General features: G+C 35.1%; 2 protein-coding genes across 3 annotated transcripts in view; one reads left to right on the top strand and one right to left on the bottom strand.

The window, feature by feature from the left end:
• LOC106869422 (uncharacterized) overlaps positions 1-8467 on the bottom strand; it is a 49850-nt gene extending 41383 nt beyond the window's left edge. Inside the window, exons 1-6 of the mRNA XM_089366402.1 lie at positions 8173-8467; positions 5983-6058; positions 3071-3139; positions 1341-1399; positions 608-720; positions 73-296 (exon numbers count right to left, since the gene is read on the bottom strand). Coding sequence (XP_089222528.1) covers positions 73-296; positions 608-720; positions 1341-1399; positions 3071-3139; positions 5983-6058; positions 8173-8378 — 747 coding nt within the window. The 5' untranslated portion in view covers positions 8379-8467. The remainder of the gene's footprint in view (positions 1-72; positions 297-607; positions 721-1340; positions 1400-3070; positions 3140-5982; positions 6059-8172) is intronic.
• On the top strand, positions 8193-15187 carry LOC106869435 (solute carrier family 66 member 3). 2 transcript variants are annotated; one of them, XM_014915180.3, is made up of 7 exons: positions 8193-8331; positions 10700-11000; positions 11205-11287; positions 12082-12154; positions 12989-13055; positions 13834-13954; positions 14594-15187. In XM_014915180.3, the coding sequence occupies exons 2-7, from the start codon at positions 10828-10830 to the stop codon at positions 14731-14733; spliced, it is 657 nt and encodes a 218-aa protein (XP_014770666.1). In that variant the 5' UTR covers positions 8193-8331; positions 10700-10827; the 3' UTR covers positions 14734-15187. The 2 variants fall into 2 exon arrangements, with proteins under 2 accessions (XP_014770666.1, XP_089222525.1); XM_089366399.1 differs by lacking the exon at positions 8193-8331 and adding an exon at positions 9427-9566.
• Positions 15188-15491: the final 304 nt, after the last annotated feature.

Genomic DNA, 15491 nt, shown 5'->3' with positions numbered 1-15491 from the left:
TGACATTGTTAGTCAAGTCCAGATAAGAAAGATAATTAGAAAGGGAAAAACAAAATAAAGGATCTAAGTTACCTGTATACCATTGGCCCAGTGGCCCTTGTATATTTCGATATCCTTTGGTCGGCCTTGAACGAACCACTTCATTACACCTTCAACATTTGGCTTATTTTTGAACCAGAACCCTTCATAAATGTTATGGCTGCTGTACCTCTGGAGACCCCATCCATGGGGAAGGTCATATTGCCAATCACCGTGGTAGAAGCATTGACTGTCTTTGTCAAACTGCATACATCCCTGAAAGAATGAACACAAATATATCTTGGTCATCAAACCAAATGAATTTATGAGCCGATGGAGTCTCCACCTGGTAGAAAAAGCAACCAATTTTTACCTCAAAATCAGATGCACACATAAATATATATATACATACACACACATACACATAATTACATACATATTCATACATACATGTTCATTCACGGATTATATATATATATATATATATATATATATATATACATACACATGCACACATGCATGCACACACACACACGCACACACACACACACACACACACAGAGTCCATAAAAATATAAATGACCTCCCTTTCCATGTTTCGTTCCTTTAAACCAGTAACCAGTATAGCATTTTCCTTGTGCCTTCCAGGTGTAAATTCCATAACCGTGACGCTTACCATTCAGAACTTCTCCTTCATAAGTACTGTAACATCAATATTTAAAATACAGTCGTAAGATGTATTAAAACGGAAGCTTTCAACTGCACCGATTGGTAACAGTTACAATTGCAACCCCACAATAATACCAGCTTCTTCAGTTTCTTCAGGGTCTATGTGTATATATACATATATATATATATATATATATATATATATATATATACATACACAGAAAGAGAAAGTGAACAATTGATAATTTTGTCCTAGATACCATAACAGATGGAATGGTCATGTTTGGAATATCTGATCATAAGCCTCTATCCAGTCAGAGCTGACATGGGGTTAAACCACAGCAACCACATGAAAATATGGTTTGTAATAGAAGAGAGTGAAGAAGAGAATAAAGGGTTGAAGTGGCCTGGTTTTTAGGGAGGTTATAGGGACCCACACAACAAGTTTGAGACCTCAAGGCCCACAAATTATACAACTAAAATAGAGTAGTCTCCACCGAGACGACACACATAGAGATGACACGAAGGTCAAAGAATATTCAAGTGTGAAGTAGGTGCTCCGTTATGGTCGTAGTTATTAAGTTAAGTTAAAGGACACAAACATAGAAAAAGCTATCGACCAATCAAGTTCAATAAAGATCAATAATACTCACCTTCCATCTAAGTAGGTGTATGTTCCTTTACCTGTGATGTAGTTAAACATAAAGTCTCCCTGTAAAGTATACATACATACATATATAAACATACACACACATATATATTATACACTAGCAATGCACCCTGACATTGCCCGGGTGTTATGACCTACAGTCACATTGTATTATTTGTTCTTTTCTTATGGGAAGAATTGACACACGAGGAATATGAAGCAAACAGCTCTTCTTTATAAGCATGGTTTTTGATCATTTTCTGGTGAAAAACGCTGCAGTTTCTTTCTACCAAATTCAGTCATAAGTCTGTGGTTGGCCTAGGGCTATAGTAGAAAACACTTGCCCAAGGTACCATGCAGAGGAACTGAACACGAAACCATGTGGTTGGGAAGCAAACTTCTCAACCACACAGTCATTCTTGTACTTAATGTGTGTGTGTGTGTTTACATTTGTCGTGAAATTGAGTATTGTGTCTGGCAGAGTTACCACCTTTAGCTAAAGACTTCAAAACTGTGCAACCTGACCTTGTTTTCGAGGTTATTTTTGTAGTAAAAAAGAGTTGTGCAAAAAACATACTTTATTTGCTGCTGAAAGATTACTGGATTTTTTGATACCTCATATGTCAAAATCAGCAACTCAGTTTTTGAATCCATAAGGAACATACCTACACACACACACACACTCTGTTTTATATATTAAGATATATGCAGGTGTGTGTGTGTTGATTCTCAAAATAAAAATAGATATTCTTGCTACTATGTTAAACTGTCGTATGTCCAAATTTGGCCAAATGCGTTTTTTTGCAATATTTATTTTTGCTTCCAATAACCAGTTCTTTTGGTCAAACTATCGTATCTCCAGCTGCTTCAGATGCCAAGATGTCAACAATTAACAAAAGTGTAGTAGAACGGTTTTGCTATGGAATGGTGAAACTGTTTCTTTGTTTTCTGAAAAAGTAACATTTTGGACTTACGAGACGTTTGCATAATAGCAACAACTTATGATCTGTTAGTTGGTACTTCTCATGGTATTGCTAACAGGGCTGTGGAGTCGGAGTCGTGGAGTCAGAAGTAATTAAGGGGTAGCTGGAGTCAGAGTTGGTAAAACTATACTGACTCTGACTCATAATGTCTTTATTCTTTGATATAAAACAATTATAACCTATAGTCCTAGTCAAAGCACAAGTGTATGCATATGCTTTATGAGATATGTAGACCACAATCACTTTATTACATAAAGAGGAGTCGGAGTCGGAGTTGGAGGTGCCAATAGTAGAGGAGTCAGTTTTTTGTTTTGACTCCACAGCCCTGGTTGCTAGTGATGGTGGTTGTTTTTGCTGTGGTGGCAGAGATGATTGTTTTGCCTATTATTTTTTGTTTTTAGATAAAAATGAACTTACATATAATGTAAATATTAACAACATATCATATATAATCCCTCATAACATTTATTATTTTTTGGAATTTTAAGAAAAATTTTGCGAATTTGTGTTCTACACACAGGAATTCATATGATTATGAACGAAAGAAAATTTTTTTTTGTTTGTAATTTAAAGTTGATTTAGCTGGTACTTTTAGCACATCCCACGACCACCCAACGTCACAATGTGCTTCTCAAACCTTGAATCGCACCAACGACTCTATGATCGAGAGTCCAGTTGTCTAAACATTAGGCTACCAATTTTTCAAAATGAAGTTAAATAATCTTGAAAAATCGTTTTAGGTTTTATATACCTCATAGGTGACACCATCATTCCATTTGTAATATCCGCGACCATGCATCAGACCTTGATGGAAAGAACCCTAGGAGGAAAAAACACAAAAATGTAATTATAATGTTTATCTCATTGGACCAAGTGGTCTCTCACCTCGACCGTGGGCCCGCTCAGTTAGGGCCGACCTGGGTTCAAACAACAATAACAACAGAATCAAGTACTTCTAAAACTAACCACAAAGAGTGGATAGGGTCGTCATTAGCCGGTAATACACTGCTTGAAGTAGAGAAAAATGGTAGAGATAAAAGTTAGGCCAACTACGAGAGTCTGAGATGTTTATTGAGTCTTGTGAAGTAAAGATTAATTGCGTTTTTTCTTTGTTCATGGGGGATGTTGAAGTCTGATGTAGGAGGACTCCGTATACAAAGAAGTGGTTGAAGAAATGAGTAAATGAATCAAAATATCTAACTATGGGTTTGAATATTCCTTGGGTGTTATTCTGAACACCATGAAGGAGTTTGATGTTCAGTTTTGCTCACCAAGAGGCAATTTCAGAATTTACATTTAATGCGACACACAGGATTGGTGGGGATGGACGATGGCATGGAATTGAGCTTTGGGGCCAGTTATGGGCTGGCTGTTAGAAATGAACTTACTGGCACAATGGCCCATGTAGTACAATTGAACCTGAAACCACGTAATTTCGAAGTGAACTTCTTAACCACACAGTCATGCCTGCATATTAAAACCATTCATTGGAGACTCTAATAAAATATAAATCAATCGAAAGTATCCGATTACGTGAATCATTGCAACTATTGGCTGATGTTCTAAGACTAACCAGTTTTATTTCCGTCTTCAGAGGTTGGGTCTCTGCCTTGTTCACGTGCATCTGATCAGTGGCCACTGTAAGCAGTTTATTTACCAGAACCGTTAGAAATAACACAGACAGTGAGTTAAGGGTACTTTTCAAACCGATATTGTATATTTGGGCTACAGATGCAGAAATGATTGACTATGTCTGTATATACAAACGGTCACCACTATAGTATCGGACTCCTGGCAAATCGAGGTAATCACACAAAATTGGAAGAACTTGAGATGACAATAAGAACTCAGATCAAGTAGGAACGGTCGTGCGTCTGGTAATTTGTCGTTTGAGAAGGGAAGTTTTTATTGATCAGTAGTTATCTCTGATTTCATTTGAAGAGCTCAACAACTAGTATGAACAATTACCAGAACTCTGCGTGGACAAGAACTAAACGAGGGTAACCAAAATTGTGGCTATTCTCATTAAGAAATGAGCTGGAATGAAGCTATTGCTGGAAGATTGGGTCGATATAGTGAATGCTTACATCGCCTCAAGTGACGTTAATCAGACATGCTTTTTTGACTGAGATATAAGCCTGAGTCAAGAGTAGACCGAGGAGGAAAATGTGGCTCCATGTATTTTGTAGAGTGTTAGTGAATGAATGAATGATGATGGCATTGCGATGAGTTGTTCAGGACGTCAATGAGGATGTAATATAAATGTAAATATTCTAATAAGTTTTATAATTTCCAAAAAAGCATTTTCAGTCGTTTGTCGACAAAACTTATAGAATTAACCAACAATTAATTGCTATCATTCGTAGCTGAAAGTTGTTCTCCATTTGAACAGTATTTATTCAACTGAAAGATAAATTAAAGGGAGATAAAGAGAAAATATCTATTTATTCTGTTGGGAGTCATCTCCCTTACGTAGGATTTTGTTTCTCTTCAGACCTCCTTTCGGCATGTTCGTACGGTTGTTTCTTAATACTCGTGCTCTAAACAGTGGCTTACATGGCAAAATACCCAGTTTCCTTCGACTGAGTCTGTCGACATTAATGTTATATTTAGTTATCTGATAAAATAAAGTAATAAGCTGTTTTTGTTTGTTTTGGTAGGGGCCTGTTAGGTGTAGACGACGGGGGGGGGGGTCTGTATCTATGGCTTTCGCACCCTCCTGACTCCGATACCTGTGAAGACAATGCTGTCAACATTTGTCTTCAACAATTGCTAGTCGATGCACACAAGGAATAAATTGCTGTAGTGTTGCTCCGATGTGGAGGCGGTACTCCATTTTGGACCAATATTTTCCATGTCTCTGTTTATGGAAACCCATTGAAGAGACCACCGTTTCTGTCTTTTATTGGCAGCAGATTTAACCTGACACCCAGTTTAACACCCCCTACTCCTTGAACATACCTTTGATAGGGCCCCACCCTGTTGCACGCTTTCAATCCAGATTTCCTATCTGAAGTTCAGTTGCTTCCTTTCCTTCCATCAATCTTAGAAGTTCTTTCACTCGTCTCATTAATGCTGTGTGTGTACTTGCGTGCGTGCGTGCGTGCGTGTGTGTGTGAAATCGGCAGAAAGATTTTTAACGTTCTGTTGATTAAGCACACATACACACACACACGGGATCAGGTCTGGATCAAGATATGTTATATGCTAACAGTTGAAAATTCAAATTTTAAAAGAACTCCCAAAATTTGTGAACTTGCAAGTCTTTCATCTAAACTGAATTTAAAGTAATATCATATTGGTAGGGTACCAATAAACGCTTTATTACTATTGCTCTCTTTAGTTTTTGGGCTGCAGGCCTAATTAGCCCTTTGCAGGAGCCAGCTTAAAAGCTAGTACATTATAATAACAACCACTTGCCAACTCTTTGAAACAGCTGTAAAGAACTAACATCACATGTAATTTATATATCACAAGTAACGTCTCATATAAATGAATTCCTGCCATCAATACCTGTTCATCATTCTTCACATACACACACACATACAACCATACATACATAGATACACACACACACATACAACCATACATACATACTTACATACAAACATACATACATATATATTCATTTGCAGTTTTATGTCAAACAATGATTATACTTACTTTATAAATATGCCCATCAATAAATTCCATATAACCTTCACCTTCAAACAAGCCATTTAAAAATTTGCCCTCATATCTGAAGTAAAAGAAAGTAAATACATTTTGCAAATATTTTTTAATAAATTCTTTGTGTCTATTTTCATGTTGTTGTTGTTGCTACTGCCATTGATGTAATTCACAACATCATCACTGTCATTGTTGTTGTCATCATTATTGTTTAATGTGATTGTGTGTTAATATAAGTCTTATTTTTGGCTTTCAAACTTTTTCAAGGTCAAGAAAATACAATAATATTGATTTCAACTTTTGGCATGAGGCCATCAAGTCCAGGGGAGGGGGTAAGTCGATTACATTGACCGCAGTGCATGACTGGTATCTATTTTATCGACTCTGAAAAAATGAAAGGCAAAGTTGACCTCAGCATAGTTTGCACTCAGAATATAAACACAGATGAAATGTCGCTAAGCATTTTGCCTGGCATTCTAACCATTCTGTCAGCTCACAGTTTTATTTAGGGAATACAGTAATATTGAAAAATTGAAGACAGGTATTACGTACAAGTCCTGTTTTCTGATTGGGTAAAAACGATCAAACTAAACTTCTGTAACATATTTCTCTGTTTACCTCTTTAATTTTTCGTTTTACTTATGGTAAACTCCCCCAGGCTTCTTTCAGTTTCCGTCTGTCAAATCCACTCACAAGGATTTAGTCAGCCCAAAGCTACAGTAGATGACACTTGATCCAGGTGCCACCCAGTGGGACTGAACCTGAAACCATGTGGTTGGGAAGCAAGCTTCTTACCACAAAGCCCCCCACCCATGCCTCTCTCACTACACACACACACACACTTCGTTTTTTTATCTGGTTTGCAATATTCTTTATGTGAATCCATGTGTTGAAACAGATTTTGTTGTGTCTGGGGAGAGTTTTGTTTTGATGGAGAGGTTTTTCCCTCTTTCTCAAAGGCTGTCATTACTTTCAAGATAGTACTTCTTGATGCACCAAACATTTTGGCTGTTTTTGTTACGCTAGTGCCTGCCATACGAGCACCAACAATTTGACCTCTTTGAAAGTCCGATAGATCTGTCATTTTAATGAATTTTAATTACCTTTCTCTCATGATATCTGAAAAGAAACAGCAATTTTAGCAAAACATATTAAGCAACACTAATAATAAATAAAAAAACATAAAAATAAACAAGCTTTTGACAGTTTTATAGATATTTCAAAATTATGATGCTATGATGCTAGGTGTTTCCATTATTTTGTGTCCAACCCCTGTGTGTGTGTGTGTGTATATATATATATATATATATATATATATATATATATACACACACACATATAAATATATGTACACAAACACACACACAAATTATATATATATATATATATATATATATATATATATTATATATATATCCCTGTATGGATCTTCCATCTCAAGCACAGATTCTTTAATCATATAGGGATATATATATATGTGTGTGTGTGTGTGTGTGTGTGTGTGTGTATGACATCCAGCTGTAGAAACTCTGCCAAATCAGATTGGAGTCTGGTGTAGCCATCCACTTCGCCAGTCCCCAGTTAAATCGTCCAACCCATGCTAGCATGGAAAGCGGACGTTAAATGATGATGATGATGATGATGATATATATATATATATATATATATATATATATATATATATATATATATATATATATAAATATATATATATATATATAAATATATATATATATATATATATATATATATATATATATATATATATATATATAAAGCACGACTCATTCGCGATCAGAGCTGTCCGAAAACCGAACTACTACCGTATCTATTTATATATGCACCACTAATCCCTCGCCACATCGCGGTTTATTACTTAAGCTTGCGTCCGATTCCTCCGTGATGTTTCTGCATTTGTAATAAAATAAATATATACAAATTATAAAAATAATTTAAAAAATATATATATATATATACACACACAGTACAGTACTGTTTCTACATAGCGGATTTTTCACCTATCGCGGGGGGAGGGTTTTGGAAACGCAACCCCCGCGATAATCGAGGAATCACTGTACACACAAGCGCACACACATACACAGTGTAGTGTTCCTATACACCCTGTAAACGCTGTTGCCTGATGTTTTGACAACAAACGTTTAAATTCCAATGACGATCGCTTACGTTTTTATCACCACATTGGTCAATAAGGGGCCTTCAGTCACACAAGAAGTTGTCACTTCCGTCTCATCTTGCACCGCTTCGGCTGGTGGTTGCTGCTGCTGTTCCGTTTCCTCCACGTCTTCGTTTTCCCAAGAACTCGGCTCCGTCTTTTCTTCCTCGGTAACTAATATCTCGTCCGTTCTTTTCGCCACTTTCTTCCTCGCCATTCTCTGTCTTTCGCTAGAACATGTGTTAGCGTGTATTGGTTGCCAGGCAACAACGTACTCGAAAACAGTTGACCGACACTCAACAACTTCTTACTTTCTTTTTCTTTTTTTTACTTTATCGCTTTGCTTTCGTACATACATACATAATTTCATATTTATTGATATATAATTTTATATTTATATATACCATAATAATTATATATATATATATATATATACACACACACAAATAAGAGGAATGACCAGCAAAACTGGACTCCTATATGCTAGAAATAGATGCCGAATCACCTGGTTAAATGATTCGGCATCTATTTCTAGCATATTTTGCTGGTCATTCCTCTTATTTGTGTATGTAATATAATTTTAATCTTCGGATTTTTTTTAATATGCTGGACCACTGCTTTTAATTGATTAATATCAATTTCTACCCTTATTATTAAATTATATATATATATATATATATATATATATATATATATATATATATATATATATATAGGCGATCTTACGTAGGATTCGTAACGTAAGATCGCTATATATATATATATATATATATATATATATATATATATATATATATATATATATATATATACATATACGTGTGTGTGTGTGTACGTTGTATGTATGTGTGTATATATAAATATAAGGTTGACCCAAAGAAGTCACCTGACACAGTAAATCAAAACGATTTAATTCAAAGATTTATTTATGTTTAACTAAATGAATTTTATAAAAGCATCTAAATATGAAACACCATGAAAATAGTTCAAACTGAAGTCCTTCTTGAGCAACACATTTTGGTTAATATCTAGATCCACGCCTAGATATTAACCCATATTTTTCCATTCGAGTCAATACAGAATTATAAATAGTATTTATGGAACTTTGATTTTTATAATCGGGTTACTTTTGGCCAACCCTGTATATGTATATATATATAAAATTTTAGACTTATATATAATTTTATATACATAACGGTTAGTTCTTCGTTACAGTTGAGGGTCAACAATTGTAACGATCGATTTTAAGGTGTTGGTTGCCAGTGTAACGGTTTGTATTGTGATTTTTGTTGGAGTCAGGTATTGCTGTTGCAGGTGTGCAAGATGAACGAAGAACAGTGATAGAAGTTGTAAAGAAATATTTATTTGCCGTCACTTTGTATATATCCAAAACCACGACGGGTTGGTATGTATAATTATTGGGTTGGTGCATAATTATAGCGGCTTTGTTTTTTAATAAATTTTATATATAAAAAAAAAAAACAATAACAATATTTAACAAAAGCATCTTTAAATGACGGTCTGACCGTCTGCCAAGCAAATGGGAAGCAGTAATTGAAGTAGATGATGACTATGCTCCGGAATAATCATTTAAAGCCATATTATTGAGAACAATAGTTTTCGTTGGTGGTACCTGTTATCTCTATTCTAGCTTTTGGTGGCATAGAAGAGGTTAGAAGGTTCAAGTGGCAAAGCTGTTATTCTGCTTAGCGAAGGCATCTGGCAAATGTAATTGTTTCAGTCACAGTTCAACAGCACTTGGGAAAAGTGCTGTTGAACTGTTAAATTAAATATGGCGATCGAGGATCGAATCCATGCCATGCTTGCATTAAGCCACTACACACCACACACACACACACACATACATATATATGTGTATATATTATATATGTATATGTATGTATACATATATATATATGTTACATATATATATATATATATATATATATATATATATATATTCTGTTTTTTTTGGATGTGTATTGCTAATAATAATGATGGTGATGATAGCAATAATAATGGGACCCTGAGGAGATGGAGTATCCAATATTTTATAATATTTTATGATATGTATTAATCATTCTGGATGTTCTATCGAAATGTACATAGGTCTATTTATTTGTTATTATTATTGTTATTGTTGTTGTAATAAAGTATTTTCAACGGATCAATTTTGAGCTCTGTTATATATATATGTATATATATATATATATATATATATATATATATATACATATATATATATATATATATACATGTATGTATGTATTGTGTATGAATATATATGTGTGTGTGTATGCACAGACGCATATGCAAACTTTCTTTCAGTCATTGCACTGCGGTCATGCTGGGGCATCACCTTACTGGTGGCAGTGGTGTTGATGCTGGTTCTGCTACTTGTAGTTTTGTTTTGCCCAGAGATGGTCAAGAGATTTTTAAGAAGTTTATCAATTTCAGAAGAACAACAGGTAAAGTCTACAAACCATATATATATATATTTACAAAAACATTTTCCTTTTTTTTTTTCTTTTATTTCAGATGATGTCTATTTTCCGCAATACACACACTGCAACTTTGGTTTCCTGACACGAGACACATCATTCCAGATCTTTCTATAACAAAGAAGAACTCTACAACCCAGTGTAAAGCTGATTTACTGCCTAAATATGTTTGGCTACGAGATTAATAACAGTGACTCTAGTACATTCCATTTTTACATAATTAGTTTTTTAATTGCTCTGTGCAGTATGTTCATTAAGATGCCACAGATTAGAAATATTCTTCACGCTAAGAAGGCCAAAAGTGTCAGTTTGCGGGCAATATTGACTGAGACTTGTGGGTAAGTTGGTCACCTTTTGTTTGCTCTTTATTTGTTTGTTTGTTTTTCCAGGAATGGTGGTGGTAATGAGGTAGTGGTGGTGGCGATGGTAGTAGTGGAGGTGATGATAATGGAGGCAACTTATTTGTTTATTTCCATTAATTAATTAATCAATTAATTAATTTTTCTGTTTTACTGTTTGTTTTCGTGATCTTTTCTTGACAGCCATTCCATTGTTCTGGTGTACCATTTTGCCATGAATTACCCATTCACTAGTTATTCCGAATATATCTTCCTGGTGCCACAAGGTAAATGAGAAAAAAGAAACTATTTATCTTTATTTTTTAAAACTTTTATGTCTTTTTTTAAATTCTACCATCAGTCATTTTTGATGATAACCTTAACATTGTCCTACAGTAAACATAAATCTATTTTAAAATATGGAAACATATTTTACAATATTAACCCTTCTGCTACCATATTTCTATTGAAAAACTACATTCGTTTGATTTACAAAAGAGAAGCTGATCTCCATCTATCTGTCCTTAACAACTCTTGTGTACAGAGAGGAAAGAAGGGGAAGAGAAAAAGTTGTTGTCGAGAAGGAAATACAACGAAAGATAGATAAGTAGGTAGTGTTGTCCTCTTAGTAACTAACAAGTTTTGATTAAAACGTGGAAATTTCAATTGCAAGTCTGTCAACACAACGCAACACAGACTTCAAAAAACACTATATGTATGTATATATATATATATATATATATATATATATATATATATATATATATGTATACATGTCTCTTAAAGGATAGAGCTCAAAATCAATGCATTGAAGATACTTTATTGCAGCAACAATTATAATAACAGAAACAACCACAATAAGCCAAACCTATGCACATTTCAATAGGGTATCCCGGCTAAGACTGTTAACAGATACTATATATTTTGTAAAATTTGTTTTATAAAAGTATATATTTAATATATATATATATATATATATATATATATATATATATATATATATATATAGGTTATTTTTGTTTGATTGTACCTTTCAACAGGCTATAATTCAAATACAATTGTATTTTTTGTTTTGTTACAGATTTAATTCTTCTGTGTATTTTGCTCTACTACAATGATAGATTCGACATGAGAGTTGTAACTGGATTCATGGTGTATCCTTTTAAGCTCATACTTTGACCTCCTCATCATCATCACCATCATCATGACCACCACCAACACCAACATCACCACGACCATCATCATCATTGCCATCACCACTTTTCCATGCTTGCATGAATCAGACAGATTTTGTTGAGGAAGATTTTATTTTCTACAGCTAGAGTCCTTTTGCTGACACCAACCCTAAACTGTTTCTCAGCAAGGTAATATTGCCCCATGGTCAGATATGTTTTTCATGGAAAACAGGAAATGAATGACACCATTTATGATGACGGTGTTGTTTGCTTGCAGTTATCATCAAACGTCATGTGATGTCAAGGACGTACACACACACAGTCCAGAGCTACAGTAAAAGATGCTGTATAGTGGGACTGAACCCGTAACCACTAGGTCAGGGACCAAAAGGCGGCGAGCTGGCAGAATCGTTAGCACGCCGGGCGAAATGCTTAGCAGTATTTCGTCTTCCGCCACATTCTGAGTTCAGATTCTGCCATGGCCGACTTTGCCTTTCATCCTTTCGGGGTCGATAAAATAAGTACCAGTTATGCACTGGTGTCGATGTAATCGACTTAATCCCTTTGTCTGTCCTTGTTTGTCCCCTCTGTGTGTAGCTCCTTGTGGGCAATAAAGAAATAAAAAACATCTGTAAAATCTCTAATTTCACAGATGGTTCCTTCTATGTCCCTGTTTTTCTGCAGACGTTCTGGATGGTTGTCCCCTATGCTATCCACTCCATCTGCCTTCTCTACTCCCACTGCATGTAGCATTTATTGATAACATCTTAATTTATTACTGAATAAATTTATGTTCCTTAACCATACTTGTAGCTATTTCTTTAGCTGCATTTTCTTAGCTTCTGGAGTTATATCAAATGCTGTATTAAAAATCGCAATTGTAAGTATTGTATCTTCGTCCTTGATCCCGGTCTGTCTCTCTCTGTCTCACTCATTTTCAATCTCCTTTATTTTTTATTTACACTTTTTGTTACTCTTTTCCTTGTTTCAGTCAACTGACTGCGGCCATGCTGGAGCATCGCCTTTAATCAAAGAAATCGACCCAGGTCCTATTCTTTGTAAGCCTAGTACTTATTTTATCGGTCTCTTTTGCCAAACTGCTAAGTTACAGGGACATAAACACACCAACATCAGTTGTCAAGCAATGGTGGGGGAACAAACACAGACACACAAATACATGCATAATATATATATGATGGGCTTCTTTCAGTTTCCATCTACCAAATCCACTCACAAGGCTTTGGTTGGCCCTAGGCTATAGTAGAAGATACTTGCCCAAGGTGACACGCAGTGGGACTGAACCCAGAACCATGTGGTTGGTAAGTGAGCTTCTTACCACACAGCCACTGCTTTTGTTTCAGATGATTTTGAAAAATAATGAAGAATTTTGTAAAATAACATCATTATTAAGTTGATGTTTTGAACATAAATGACATGGAATTTTGAAGGAAGGCTTTAATCACTCGATTGACCCGCACAGCACTGGCCCTCGGCTGTGTCATGATCCCTCTTTATTGCCATCACTACATCACATCCCCTATATCTACTGCCTGCCTCATGCCCTGCTCCACCATACCATCTTTCCATGACCACCATTGCAACCACCAGTAATACTATCTCAATACAAATGTGTCTACCTACCTGTCTACTTCAAACAGATATTGGCCACACCCATATCTTTCTTCAGTAAATCGCTTCAGATCTATTCCTTGCACCAGTCCAAAGATGTTGGTCAGTTAAGCTTCACCACTTGGCTTGCAACAACGGTTTGTTCAACAGGTAAATTTACTCCATGGCATTTAACATTTTTTTCTAAAAAAAAAAAGTTGTTTTCTTAGATTCTAATCCATCATCATCATCATCATCAAATTCCACCGAGGTCAACTTTGCCTTTCATCCTTTCAGGGGTTGATAAAATAAGTACCAGCTGAATACTAGGGTCGATGTAATTGACTCATCCCCACGAGCTGCCCTTGTGGAAGAAAATTTGAAATAATAATAATAATAATAATAATAATAATTGTTATTATTAATGTGGTGGGTTGGCAGAATTGTTACCATGCTGGACAAACTTAGCTTTTCATCCCTTCAGAGTTGATAAAATAAGTACCAGTTGAGTACTGGGTCAATATAATCGACTTACCCCCACCACTCAAAATTTCTGGCCTTGTGCCTTTAGTAGAAAGAATTATTATTATCATTAAGGTGTTAACACACCAGGCAAAATGCTTAGCGGAATTTTGTCTGTGTTTACTCATCCCCTCCCCCAAAATTGCCACCCTTGTGGCAAAGTTTGTAATCATTATTATTATTGCATATGATTATTATTATTATTATTATTATTGCATATTGTTATTTGAAACCATTGTTATTTTTAATATTATTAACATTTTTTTTTTTCCTTTTTTGTTTTCATAGCTCGTCTTTTAACATCATTGTACGAAACTGGAGACCATGTAGTATCCATGAACTTTCTCTGCAGCATTCTGCTAAATATTGTCATAATGGTACAAATAGTTTACTACAACTGGGTCAACAGGAAGGAGAAACTACCATGAGATACAAAGAAACAACTGCTTAGAAAGAAAGAGAAAGAAAATGAATGGAAGTCTTGCTTCGCTTCCTGTAATCTCTATTCTCACAATATTTATTACTTGAAGAATGGGTGATAAATTCAAGCAACTGCTGAAGTTTTAATCAGATATGGTCCTGCAGACATCTGGAAACTAATGCTCCATGAGAAAAGAAGTTCTTTTAAATGCTTTATATAAAAGAAATATATATTGACATACTTGTATTATATATAATGTTTGTATGTATACATGTATGGACATACGCATGTATGTATGTATCATGTGTATCTATGTTATTTATTTATCAGGACAGTGAATGCTGATTTTTATTCTTTGATCTGGGGTTTTTACCAACCATTTTGGTTTATGGTACCTTGTAAAATATCGCACAATCTGGGTTTTTTTAATGCCTCAAATAAACAAGGTTTTGAAAACAATATATATGTATACACGTTATATATATGTATATAATTATATATGCACTCGTATATTTATACTCTTACTCTTTACTTGTTTCAGTCATTTGACTGTGGCCATGCTGCAGCATCGCCTTTAGTCGAGCAAATCGACCCCGGGACTTATTCTTTGTATCGGTCTCTTTTTGCCGAACCGCTAAGTGACGGGGACATAAACACACCAGCATCGGTTGTCAAGCAATGCTAGGGGGGACAAACACAAACATACACACAGACATACATATATACGACGGGCTTCTTTCAGTTTCCGTCTACCAAATCCACTCA

Source organism: Octopus bimaculoides, chromosome 19, assembly GCF_046866305.1.
Source record: "Octopus bimaculoides isolate indiv1 chromosome 19, ASM4686630v1, whole genome shotgun sequence".
NCBI lineage: Eukaryota > Metazoa > Mollusca > Cephalopoda > Octopoda > Octopodidae > Octopus > Octopus bimaculoides.
This window is presented reverse-complemented; position numbering and strand designations above follow the sequence as displayed.